General features: G+C 43.2%; 1 protein-coding gene across 1 annotated transcript in view; it reads right to left on the minus strand.

The window, feature by feature from the left end:
• Positions 1-13,405, minus strand: part of LOC124606377 (octopamine receptor Oamb-like) — a 136,287-nt gene extending 122,882 nt beyond the window's left edge. Inside the window, exon 1 of the mRNA XM_047138359.1 lies at positions 13,400-13,405. Coding sequence (XP_046994315.1) covers positions 13,400-13,405 — 6 coding nt within the window. The remainder of the gene's footprint in view (positions 1-13,399) is intronic.
• Between the last annotated feature and the right edge of the window lie 448 nt (positions 13,406-13,853).

Below are 13,853 nucleotides of genomic sequence, written 5' to 3' on the forward strand. Positions count from 1 at the left end.
CAACTACAATCTTGTTGAGCACCTACTTTTGGTAAACGCAACAAAAACATACCTATTATAAAGAGGAAGAACGGTATAGTCTCTGATGAAAAGATTAGTGTTGAACATCTTGCACAAGTCTCATCGTACATGTCTTTAATGGTAATACGAAGAAGCCCTATGAAGTGGGACGACCACTTAAAATGAGTATTAGGGAAGGTGAATGATATGTTGAAAAATTACTGGGAAAGTGCGGACGATTTGTAAACGAAATCGTACACAAGACGCTAGTGCGAACAATTTTAGAACGTTGTTTTGTCTGAATACTTGAAAACATTCTCGGTACGCAAACACTGTAATTTCTTCTACATCTTCAGTATGCTGTGGTCGCTGCTTCTTGACACAATTCGCGCTCAGAGAGTTGCACACATACGTTCCCCGTCTGAAAATCATTCAAGCACCTTATTGTATGTACATCAAGTGGCTAAATTCTCGTACATGCACTATTTCACTAAACTTTACTACTCACTGTATAATTTACCGAAAGCTGATAATATTAATTTAGTTTAAACGACAACATTTCATGTAAAGAAATATTCATAATTTACGATAAGTCAAAATGCACCAAGCAAAAATTTTTTAATATATGTTAAGGATAAATTATTAGAAATCTCTGAGTCTCCTCTTTCAAGCAGACGTTTAGGTTTCCTGAAAACTAAATATATCAAAGTTATTCACAGTTAAAATTGTAGTTCTTTCCAAAGCCCGGGTTTCTGTTTCAAAAATAACCTTTTAGTATGTTAACTATTCCAATTAGAAAATTTCACTCTCTAGAAAGTTCTTAGAGAAATTTGAAAATCCCATTACACATTAAAATTTTTCTCTCAAGACTAATTACCTGTTATTTTTATCACTTTTTAAGTATACAGATTTTGGTGAAAGATGGCATCACTACGTGTGGCATGTTTGTATCTTCCATTTTTTGTCTTTTCATATCTAACATACAAAAGTCTTGTATTTTAGCATGTCTAAATTTCTGTTATACGCTCATCTGTAAATAAGCGTCGCACCCAAAGTCTGAGTCATTCGTATGGAGTCGTGGAAAAGCTTTCAAACACTACAGTTGCAATAATCGTGCTGCAATTTTGAATGACAAGCTATAATGGATTATCATTTAGTACGCTAACTGGTCCCACAGTTATTACGTTGAGCATTGTCACCTGTGGACGTCGTCTAGAAGGTGAAGCATAACGGTTTGTCGTACAATATTGTTGTTTCTACATTATAAAAATCTGATTATCGAAATTCAACCTAGTGGCAATGAATGCGAAGGTAATTAAAGACAAATTCTGCAGCTTTGCGTACGTTATTTAATAACAGTTCACCACATTCAGTAACGTTTTATTATAATTCCAGTCTCAGATCGCAATATTTACTTGTAATCAGGTTATTAATTTAGGTTGATATTGGCCATCTTCAGACCTACAAAAATATAAGCTCTCCTAACTACAAGAATTTGAAGCAGAAAACACTATAAACCAACTATACAACATTTCTGTAACTCAACAGAAACGTGTTGCAGTGTACATATCACGCCATTACATGTGATGGTGCAGTCAAAATCATTCGCTACTTCAGCATTGTCAAACAAACAAAATTGTCATATCTAAAGAGAACCACTGAAGCGAACGCACTGCCGTGGACCGGCAAGAAATTTGCCACCATTCAAGCCCACTACATCTCGCCGCTGGACGTCAGTTCACATGATTTCAGAGAAGTATATTCCTTGTACTCCAGTATAGGGAATGTATATAAAAACTTAGTTCACGTTTTATAAAAGGAAACGTAGAAGGCACAACGGAAATGCTCTTGCTTTTACGTCATATAACAAAATGTAACGGGACAGTATACTATATTTAAACAAACACCTGTGTTAGAAGATTACATGGTCTCTGTACACAGTGGAAATTTGATTACAGGAAGAATTATACCTCACTAGTGAAAAAAATTGGAGCTCGCAATAAACTAAAGGCACAACGGTAAAATTAATTAAAAATGCCATTGGATGCCGCAGAGTCACTGTCACACGACATCAACAAAATAGCCAAATTATCAATGTGTTAAAATAGGTATTATGAAAACATAAAAACTGAGAATATAGTAACTGGTATATCGCACCAGGAATCGCAAGCCACTGGCTAGTGGGCAAGCTACGCTCGTGCATTCCACTCGCTTATCAGTGGCGGTTAAAATGGCCCACAGAAAAGTGATGGGTCGACGTATTATTTGTGATGAAATTTTCACTTGGCAGGGGAGTGTGCGTTGATATGAATCCTTCCGTCAGATTAAAACTGTGCGCCGGACCGAGACTCGAACTCGGGGCTTTTGCCTTTCTCGGAATAGTGTTCTATCGAGTGAGTTGACCAAGTAGGACTGACGTCACCTCCTCACAGATGTACTTCCGCCAGTATCTCGTCTCCTACATTCCAAACTTCACAGAAGTTTTCCTGCCAAACTTGCAAGACTTCTGGAAGAGAAGATATTGTAGAGACATGGCATAGCCACAACCTGTAAGGTGTTTCCATATTGAAATTTTCACTCTACTCAGGAGTGTGCGCTGATATGAAATTTCATGGCATATTAAGACTGTGTGCTGGACCGAGACCCAACTCGGGACCTTTGCCTTTCGCGGGCAAATTGGTAGCTCAGTCGGTAGAGCGCTTATCCGCGAAAGGCAAAGTCCCCTATTTCGAATCTCGATCCAGCACAGAGTTTTAATCTGCCAAGAAGTTTCATATAAGTGCACACTCACTCAGCAAGGGGCGTTACGCATTTGTTGTGTGTTTACTTCCAGTTTGTGCGGAATTTTAGTGGCATTGTCTATATTTTATATCCTAAATCAATTTTAGGAATTTTGAAGTAAAAAAATAAAATAAATAACATTGGTGTTGTCAATTGTGAATACTGTTCCTTGTTGTTTGGTCCAGTTCTACCGCGTAACAGCGTATCCGGCCGGTTAAAATTTGTAAAAGACCACAGCAATGGGTATGAGTGGTTGTTAGGGCAGCTTGTGGGAGTCAGAGGAGAGATGCATGCTAAAAAGAGCGCGAAAACGTTCGCATGCCAAAATTCTTGTTGAGGTCTTTTAATAGACCGGATCATATTCTGGTTTTTGTACGTTGCTGCCACAATACCTCTCTGTCGTTAATCTGGGAGTTGATACGAAAGCATACACGTAAGTTGGTTTGTGGGGCTGAAGGGACCAGGCTACAAAGGCCATCGGTCCACGGGTAGGTTACGGTGAATCACGACATATGATACATCTACATCTACATCTACATTTATACTCCGCAAGCCACCCAACGGTGTGTGGCGGAGGGCACTTTACGTGCCACTGTCATTACCTCCCTTTCCTGTTCCAGTCGCGTATGGATCGCGGGAAGAACGACTGTCTGAAAGCCTCCGTGCGCGCTCTAATCTCTCTAATTTTACATTCGTGATCTCCTCGGGAGGTATAAGTAGGGGGAATCAATATATTCGATACCTCATCCGGAAACGCACCCTCTCGAAACCTGGCGAGCAAGCTACACCGCGATGCAGAGCGCCTCTCTTGCAGAGTCTGCCACTTGAGTTTATTAAACATCTCCGTAACGCTATCACGGTTACCCAATAACCCTGTGACGAAACGCGCCGCTCTTCTTCGGATCTTCTCTATCTCCTCCGTCAGACCGATCTGGTACGGATCCCACACTGATGAGCAATACTCAAGTATAGGTCGAACGAGTGTTTTGTAAGCCACCTCCTTTGTTGATGGACTACATTTTCTAAGCACTCTCCCAATGAATCTCAACCTGGTACCCGCCTTACCAACAATTAATTTTATATGATCATTCCACTTCAAATCGTTCCGCACGCATACTCCCAGATATTTTACAGAAGTAACTGCTACCAGTGTTTGTTCCGCTATCATATAATCATACAATAAAGGATCCTTCTTTCTATGTATTCGCAATACATTACATTTGTCTATGTTAAGGGTCAGTTGCCACTCCCTGCACCAAGTGCCTATCCGCTGCAGATCTTCCTGCATTTCGCTACAATTTTCTAATGCTGCAACTTCTCTGTATACTACAGCATCATCCGCGAAAAGCCGCATGGAACTTCCGACACTATCTACTAGGTCATTTATATATATTGTGAAAAGCAATGGTCCCATAACACTCCCCTGTGGCACGCCAGAGGTTACTTTAACGTCTGTAGACGTCTCTCCATTGATAACAACATGCTGTGTTCTGTTTGCTAAAAACTCTTCAATCCAGCCACACAGCTGGTCTGATATTACGTAGGCTCTTACTTTGTTTATCAGGCGACAGTGCGGAACTGTATCGAACGCCTTCCGGAAGTCAAGAAAAATAGCATCTACCTGGGAGCCTGTATCTAATATTTTCTGGGTCTCATGAACAATTAAAGCGAGTTGGGTCTCACACGATCGCTGTTTCCGGAATCCATGTTGATTCCTACATTGTAGATTCTGGGTTTCCAAAAACGACATGATACTCGAGCAAAAAACATGTTCTAAAATACCGGTTTACTCCTGGAACTGTGTTCCCCGCACTGGGCAACGTCGCAGTGCCGGAAGCTACAGAGGCGGTCGGTCGCCAGCAGGACTTGCGGCGCGGCCGACCGTAAGGTTATCGGCACGTCTCGCGCTGCCAGTGGGACCCCGTCTGGCGCAACCGCAGGCGCCGACGCGCCGCTGCAGCCGCAGCCGCAGCCGGCAAATATCGCCTGTTGCCGCCAACCCGCCCCCGTTTGGTCCCTCACGGCTCTGCAGCGCCGCCAAATCAATAACTCCAGCTCCACTGTCCTCGACTGGATCTCACATAAATACTGCCACCATCGGGCACAAAAGCCAGTGCGGTAGAAGAACGGGTTCGCACACCCGTCTTCACTAATTGTTGTTGAGATCTGCTCTTTCAGAGAAATTTCAGAATTTCTGGTAAGCATATGGGAATTAATATTTATTGAAAATTAAATACTGTATGAAAATTTTTAAGAAATATATTACACAAAGTAGGTTTAGGTGTTTAAAAAAGTGCCCCACATTCTCACTGTAGTTAGCTACTTGCTAGATACACTACTGGCGATTAAAATTGCTACACCAAGAAGAAATGCAGATGATAAACAAATATTCATTGGGCAAATATATTACATTAGAACTCACATGTGATTACATTTTCACGCAATTTTGGTGCACAGATCCTGAGAATTCAGTACCCAGAACAACCACCTCTGGCCGTAATAAAAGCCTTGGTACGGCTGGGCATTGAGTCAAACAGAGTTTGGATGGCTACTCTTCAAGAGTAGTGACTGGCGTATTCTGACGAGTCAGTTGCTCGGCCACCATTCACCAGACGTTTTCAATTGGTGAGAGATCTGGAGAATGTGCTGGCCAGCGCAGCAGTCGAACATTTTCTGTATCCAGAAAGGCCAGTACTGGACCTGCAACAGAAGGTCGTGCATTATCCTGCAGAAATGTAGGGTTTCGCAGGGATCGAATGAAGGGTAGAGCCACGGATCGTAACACATCTGAAATGTAACGTCCACTGTTCAAAGTGCCGTTAATGCGAACAAGAGGTGACCGAGACGTGCAACCATGGCCAGTATGGCGATGACGAATACACGCTTCCAATGTGCGTTCACCGCGATGTCGCCAAACACGGATGCGACCATCATGATGCTGTAAACAGAACCTGGATTCATTCGAAAAAATTACGTTTTGCCATTCGTGCACCCAGATTCGTCGTTAAGTACACCATCGCAAGCGCTCCTCCTGTCTGTGATGCAGCGTCAAGGTTAACCGCAGCCATGGTCTCCGAACTGATAGTCCATGCTACTGCAAACGTCATCGAACTGTTCCAGCAGATGGTTGTTTCCTTGCAAACGTCCCCATCTGTTGACTCGGGGATCGAGACGTGGCTGCACGATCCGTTACAGCCATGCGGATAAGATGCCTGTCATCTCGACTGCTAGTGATACGAGGCCGTTGGGATCCAGCACGCCGTTCCGTATTACCCACCTGAACCCACCGATTCCATATTTTGCTAACAGTCGTTGGATCTCGACCAGCGCGAGCCACATTGTCACGATACGATAAACCTCAATCGCGATAGGCTACAATTCGACTTTTATCAAAGTCGGATATGTGATGGTACGCATTTCTCCTCCTTACACGAGGCATCACAACAACGTTTCACCAGGCAACGCCGTTCAACTGCTGTTTGCGTATGAGAAATCGGTTGGAAACTTTCCTCATGTCGGCACGTTATAGGTGTCGCCACCAGCGCCAATCTTGTGTGAATGCTCTGAAAAGCCATTCATTTGCATATCACAGTATCTTCTTCGTGCTGGCTAAATTTCGCATCTGTAGCACGTCATCTTCGTGGTGTAGCAATTTTAATGGCCAGTAGTGTACATTATCTGAACGATTTTCTTATCTTATTACGTGGGATGAGTGGTCATGCTGGATATGTATAGACGAATGGCTTCAGCGGATGGCTACATGTTGTCCATTTACGCATTCTTAGAATGCACTCTGGCCTATATTTAGCATTAATGAAGATATTATTTTTCAGACTTGGAGATCAGGGCGAAGTTGTCGTGGGGGACAAGTGTTAGTTGGGTTCCTGTGGGACCTAGTCACCCCATGAAGGCTCACCTGTTTGCTGTGGCACTCCTATATATAATAATGTTCGTGGATTGTAGTTTTCCTGCTGTCAGAAAGTGGTCAGTTGGCGAATATGTTGTAGATAGGCAAGTGACTTATCTCTTTTTAATGAAATTGTGCTGGGAGTGACATATGTTAGATCCGTAATCATACTTTAGCTACTGAAATTTCGGTCATGCTGTTAGAGGGTGTATTGCTTTTGTGCAATGGCGTCAGTGTGGGCAAAGTGGCCATATCAGCTCCGGTTTTGACCTGTTTGCGTAGGGGAAAGACGTAAAAGCAGTGGCCGAGACAAGGGCGATACTTGCAGCAAGTTTTTATAATACTGACCAGAAGCGGCAAATAAAGAAAGAGAAGTAAGTGGAAAGCAGAATAAACGGAAAGCACCAGAAGAGAAGAAAGGAAGTAAAAAGAAGAGTACGAAGAGCAGGAACCCCAGTCCTAGAAGATCTCTTTTTGACGACAACAATGAAGACGAAGTGCATGAACTGAGAAAAAAACTTTCAATTAATAATAAGTATTAAAGGTCATATTTTCTTGTACTGTTACAAATACAGTCTGTAATTCTCAAATTGTCTTGAATTTTAAATAATGATTATCATTAGTGAATGTACTGTATATATAGTGAATGTGAACTTAAAAGTGTTATAACTCTTTGAGGACCTTCCCGCAAGATTTCACATATTGCTCTTATTGCCCACTTTTGTGGAATCAATACATTTTTCGTGACGTGTTGCACTGAAAAATTACTCCTAATGCATTACTGAGTGGAAATATGCAGACTAGTGGTTATTCTAGAAGCAAAAATAACTGAACTTAATCTTTCGAGCAATTTAGTAATATATGTCTTCCAGTTCAAGTTATCAACAGTATGTAGACCGGGAAGTTTCGAAGATTCTGTCTCGTTTATTGACTCTTCTTCCCGTGCTACATCAGATGTTTTTATGATTTCATTTGTTGAACAAAAGTGGATTAGTGGATTTTCTCAGAATTAAGGGAGAGTTAATTTTCAGATTACCATCTAGAAAGTGGAGATAGTGCAGTTGAAACTTAGAAAAGACTTCTGCAAATAAAAATATGTTGAGATGTGTGCCATTTTACTTGCGCTAAAAGGGTCAATCCACAACAGTGTTTGCTATCGTCCTGCTGATGTTCATTGCCCATTTTATATTGATTTTGTTATCTCTCTAACAGGTTCGACCGAAAGGTAACGTAACAACTCCTATGCGAGAAAACGTTTATTCATAAAATGTAAGACATACCGAAGCCACTTGAGCACCAGTACAAATTAAACTTTCACGAAGTAGGTTTGTTCCTTCGGTCAACAAATATGTCGAAAGCGACGTTATCGGGGTCCAGGTGTAAGAGCAAGTTATCAATAGCCTCCTGAACGTCGGACATGGACTTTAAGTGGCAACTAGCCAGGTGCTTCTTCAACTGTTCGAAGAGATAAACACTGCTCGGTGCGAGACTGGGCAGCGCCGAGGATGTAACGACGAGCTACGTGTAACCGAGACCATAAGCGGTATAGTTATGTTGTGCACGACATGTTTCAAAAACAGTTCCAGTAGTTTCCTCCGTATCACCTTATGTAACCGTTAGAGTGTGGGACAATAAATGGCAGCATTCACAGTACCCCATAAGTGAAGAAATTGCCCGTTAGCACACTTTCCTTATCCACGAAGACTATGTCGGACGCCGTTGTTTTTTATTTTTAAGGTTTTTATGGAAAGAAGTGTGGTGGGTGTGTGCGCGGCATCTGCATCACGCTCACGCTCTATTCATTTCAGGTGTTAGGGGTTGCTCCCATGATTCACAACCTGTGTTGATATGGCGCTGGAATGGAACTACCTCCGCCTGATAACGCATTAAGTAGTGCTGTAGAGATAGCCGTATTCCTTTCGATTTATTCTTTTCTAAGAGCTGCCACAATTGCGAGGACACGTGTTCCGTAGTCAGTCGTGAAGTACATGATACCTGCTACTTTGACATGGAGACGCTGAATGCATGTTCAATCTGCCTTACATAAACGCTACAATAGCCTTGAATTAGTCCTTCGACAGGGCACACCTTTTCATCTGATGTGGATGAGCCTGACTATCCAGACATTTGCTTAAATCAATTGATGCTGAGAGGATTCGGTCCATAGATGAAATACCAAAAGACGAGTTTTATTATTTGAACAGCAAAATAACTGGCGACGAATGGAATAACACTATGTGATCAAAAGTATCCGAACACCTGGCTGAATATGACTTAAAAGTTCGTGGCGCCCTCCATCGGTAATGGATAATTCAATATGGTGTTAGCCCACACTTGTCCTTGATGACAGCTTCGACTCTCGCATTCATATGTTCAATCAGGTGCTGGAAGGTTTATTGGGGAAAGGCATGTCGGTCGGTGAGATCTGGCACAAGGACTTTCTGCAGGCCAGTCCATTACAGGGATGTTATTGTCGTGTAACCACTCCGCCACTGGCTGCGCATTATGAACAGGTGCTCGATCGTATTGGAAGATGCAATCGCTATCCCCGAATTGCTCTTCTTCAGTGGGAAGCAAGAAGGTGCTTAAAACATTAATGTAAGCCTGTGCTGTGATAGTGCCACGCAAAACAACAGGGGGTGCGTGCCCCCTCCATGAAAAGAACGACCACACAATAACAGACTGACTGTTTTGAGACTGTAGAAGATACGCTATCAAAATCTTTGGAAGTATTCACTGTTTACTGTCATGGGAATTACTTGAAACGTAATCCTGCCAACACTCAGACCTGCGCTTTCCACCTGAAAAAAAAATGGCTCTGAGCACTATGGGACTCAACTGCTGTGGTCATAAGTCCCCTAGAACTTAGAATTACTGAAACCTAACTAACCTAAGGACAGCACACAACACCCAGCCAGCACGAGGCAGAGAAAATCCCTGACCCCGCCGGGAATCGAACCCGGGAATCCGGGCGTGGGAAGCGAGAACGCTACCACACGACCACGAGATGCGGGCTTTCCACCTGAAGAATAAATAGGCAAATAGATCCTTAAATATGTCCTGGGTAGGCATCGCACTCGAACATAATCCTACTCCAAAATATCTTGAGGTAACTCTGGATCGCGCGCTAACATATAAAAAGCATTGCCTAAACACCAAACAGAAAGTGGAAGCCAGAAATAACATATTGCGAAAATTGACAGGTACATCATGAAGCGCGCTTGCTCTGTGTTATTCCACTGCTGAACATGCATGTATGGTACAAGTCCAGTCATGCCAGGAACATAGATGTGGCTCTAAATGAGTCTTGCCGGATTATCACGGTTACTTAAGACCTGTGGACAGACTCCATTGCCTCGCTGGCATAGCTCCTCCTGAAATCAGACGTGAGGTAGCTGTGAGATATGAAAAAAGTAAGGCCACAACGGTAGCTGTGAGATATGAGAAAAGTAAGGCCACAACGAAGGAAGCCCATCCACTATATGGTCGTCAGCCCGCACATCCTAGGCTGAAATCAAGAAAGAGCTTCTTGACAACTACTGAGGCTCTCATCGAGAACCCACATACGGCAAGGATCTCGCGATGGCGGGAGAAATGTCGGTATTTGGGAGAATGGATGACTCCAAAGGAAGAACTTCCCCTGGACATACGGAGAAGTGGTCAATATGGAGGTCTCTCAAAAGGTTACGATTAAACACAACGAGATGCAAGACCAATCTGAGGTCTTGGGGTTCTCTATGGACTCAGTTGTTTGCCAGTGTGGCGCTGAGGAGACTAACAGCCATTTCCTTCTGTGTTCCTCATCACCAACCACCTGCACCATGGAAGACCTTACGAGAGCTTCACCAAATGCACTTGAAGTGTCCAATTTTTGATCTTCTTTTGTGTAAAATCATGTCAACACACATATATTTTTTATATTTCTGTACTTTTGACACAATAATAAATAAATGAATAACACAATCGCCACCGAATTTTACTGTTGGCGCTACACAGACTGGCAGACGATGTTCACCGGGCATTCGCCATTCCCACGCCATGCTATCGGATCACCACATTGTGTACCGTTATTACTCACTTCACACAACGTTTTTCCAGTGTTCAGTCGTCCAATGTTTACCCTCCTTACACCAAGCGAGTCGTCGTTTGGCATTTATCGGCGTGTTGTGTGGCTTATTGAGCGGCCATGAAATCCAAGTTTTCTCGCCTCCCGCCTGTCATAGTACTTGCAGTGGATCCTGATGCAGTCTGGAATTCCTGTGTGATGGTCTTGATAGGTCTGCCTATTACACACTAAGACCCTCTTCAACTGTCGGCGGTCTCTGTCAGTCAACAGACGAGGTCGGCCTGTACGCTTTTGCGCTGGACGTGTCCCTACAGGTTTCCACTTCGTTATCACATCGGAAACAGTGAACCGACGGATGGTTAGGACTGTGGAAATATCGCGTACAGACGTATAACACAAGCGACACCCAATCGCCTGACCACGTTAGAGGTCCTTGAGTTCCGCGGTGCGGCCCATTCTGCTCTCTCACAATGTCTAATGACTACAGAGGTCGCTACCTGGCAGTAGGTGGCAGCAAAGTGCACCTAATATTGAAAACGTATGTTTTTGAGGGTGTTCGGATGCTTTTGATCACATAGTGTATGAGGATATAACCTGCAGACTGGCCACAGTAAGTAATCATTAGCTCAAAAAGAAAAATTAAAGTATAATGTAATTTTAGGTGCCAGGAAAATTTTCGTGGAAGTTTGGAAAAAGCATATGCCTGCTATCAGCTGCACAATTTTATGGTTATTGTCTACCGGTTTCGGCAGCCGGTGTGGCCAAGCGGTTCAAGACGCTATAGTCTGGAACCGCGCTGCCGCTACGGCCGCAGGTTCGAATCCTGCCTCAGGCATGGATGTGAGTGATGTCCTTAGGTTAGTTAGGTTTAAGTAGTTCTAAGTTCTAGGGGACTGATGACCTCAGAAGTTAAGTCCCATAGTGCTCAGAGCCATTTAAACCACTTTTTTCTACCGGTTTCGATTGTTACAATCAAGGAGAAAAACACTGTGCATCAATGGATCAAACATACATTTCCGTCATACACGGGCTATAGAAATCTGGAACTATATAATTGTCATAATTGTCTTCACTCAGTCCATATAAACACACTGTTGCTTAGCGCAGTTACAGTAGTCAAGTGACGAAGGACATAGGGAGCTGTGTAAAGGATTTTGATAAAGAGGGTCAGTGATCATATCAGGCGCAGTAGCGAGGACTCTGATCAAAGACCGAAACTGCAACATTAAGGGAGACCTGGGTGGAATAGGAGTAGCAACTGCACACACAACGGCGATATTTAGGAAATCCTGCAGCGTCATAGCTACTCCGCTGAGCCATGCGAACATGGAGTTGACTAAAATGAAATCTCACGTGAGTGCAGTGCTTGTTCCTACACCGAAAGGTGCAGGTAAACTGAGCTCACACTGAATGAGAGAGGGAAAGATATGTTGGCTGTGCTCTGCTGATAAGTGGCCACTGTAGCGCAAAGTAAGCCCTCTATATGGGTACTGCTTTATTAGGTTAGTCAGAACTCAGGTATCATGTTGTGAAATAAGTTACAATAACTGAAGAGCCCAACAAAATTCTTAAGAATGTGTAGAAAAGTAGGATTAGCTTAGCTCATCGGAATATAGGAGGCTTGAATAGTAATGTAGGAGAACTTGTTGTCTATTTGCAAGATTTACGGAGCTCTGAAAAGATAGACATTCTACTTCTATATCAACACCTCACCAAAGTGTTAGAGAAGTCAGTCATATTACTCGTGTGGAACTAGTGTGGGAAACTGAGTACCTACACACGGAGTGGTCAGAAACAGTTTGAAAGCGCTTTTAAGGGCGTTGCACGGTAGGTAGTGCTGAGAAATAATTGCTAAGAAAATAGTTCGATACGTTGTGCCGTTTCCTGGTTAATTAGCACCTCCCTGGCTGTCGCGGGCATGAATTCAAGCGGCCCACCAGTTACAGTGGGTGTCAGTTGTTCTCATAAAGCAGACTTTGGCTCGGGTTCGACCCCTACTACCGTTTTCGCATACCAGTGTTGTTTGGTGTTGGAAAACCAAGCGGAAAACAGCGTGGATGACACCGTCTCTTGCGCGACGCTTGAATTACGCGCGTAACTGCCTGATGGGTAATATCAATGCTAATTAATTCGGGAACGGGGAAACGTATCGGATTTTCTTCTGAACAGTTTTTTCAGTATTTTATCCATCATCAGCAATTTTAGTCGTATATAACGAATTAATAAGCAATTATTTCTTAATAATTATTTCTCAGCATTACCTACCCTGCAACGTCCTTAAAAGTATTTCCACGTTGTTTCCGACCACCCTGTATGTGGCTACTCAGGTTTCTTATTAGTTGTTCGTGAACAATATGCTATGTTTAAGCTTTATAACGCCTTTGGTGATGTGTTCAGGTAGAAACAGTATGTCTATGTCTATCTTTTCAACAGACAACAAGCTCTCCTACATTGTACTCAGTCCCCTTATGTTCTGATGAATATACTAATCTTACTTTTCTGTACATTCTTTAAAAAATTGTGGGGCACATCTGTTGTTTTAATTTAATTCACAACTGGGTGCCTGAATTCTGACTCTAACCTAATAAACCTACACCTATATAGGGTCTTACTTCTGCACTTCCGTGAGATTTCATTTTAGTTACCTCCATGTTCGCGTGGCTCACCGGACTAATCTTGGTGCTGCAGGACTTCCCAAATCTGCCCCCTGTGTGTGCAGTTGCTACTCCTATTCCGTCCATATCTCTCTTCAAAAAATGGTTCAAATGGCTCTAAGCACTATGGGACTTAATTGCTGAGGTCATCAGTCCCCTAGAATTTAGAACTACTTAAACCTAACTAACCTAAGGACATCACATACATCCATGCCCGAGGCAGGATTCGAACCTGCGACCGCAGCGGTCGCGCGGATCCAGACTGTAGCGCCTAGAACCGCTTGGCCACTCCGGCCGGCTCATATCTCTCTTAATGCTGCAGTTTCAGTCATTATTCGGTATGTTTCCTGTGTCGCCCACGATGACCACTGGTCCTCGTCGGTCGTCAGGATCCTTAAACAAATTCTTTCTGTCGTCTGGCTAAGGTTTGCGCTTGGGTAATTAC

Source organism: Schistocerca americana, chromosome 3 (assembly GCF_021461395.2).
Source record: "Schistocerca americana isolate TAMUIC-IGC-003095 chromosome 3, iqSchAmer2.1, whole genome shotgun sequence".
Classification (NCBI taxonomy): Eukaryota; Metazoa; Arthropoda; class Insecta; order Orthoptera; family Acrididae; genus Schistocerca; species Schistocerca americana.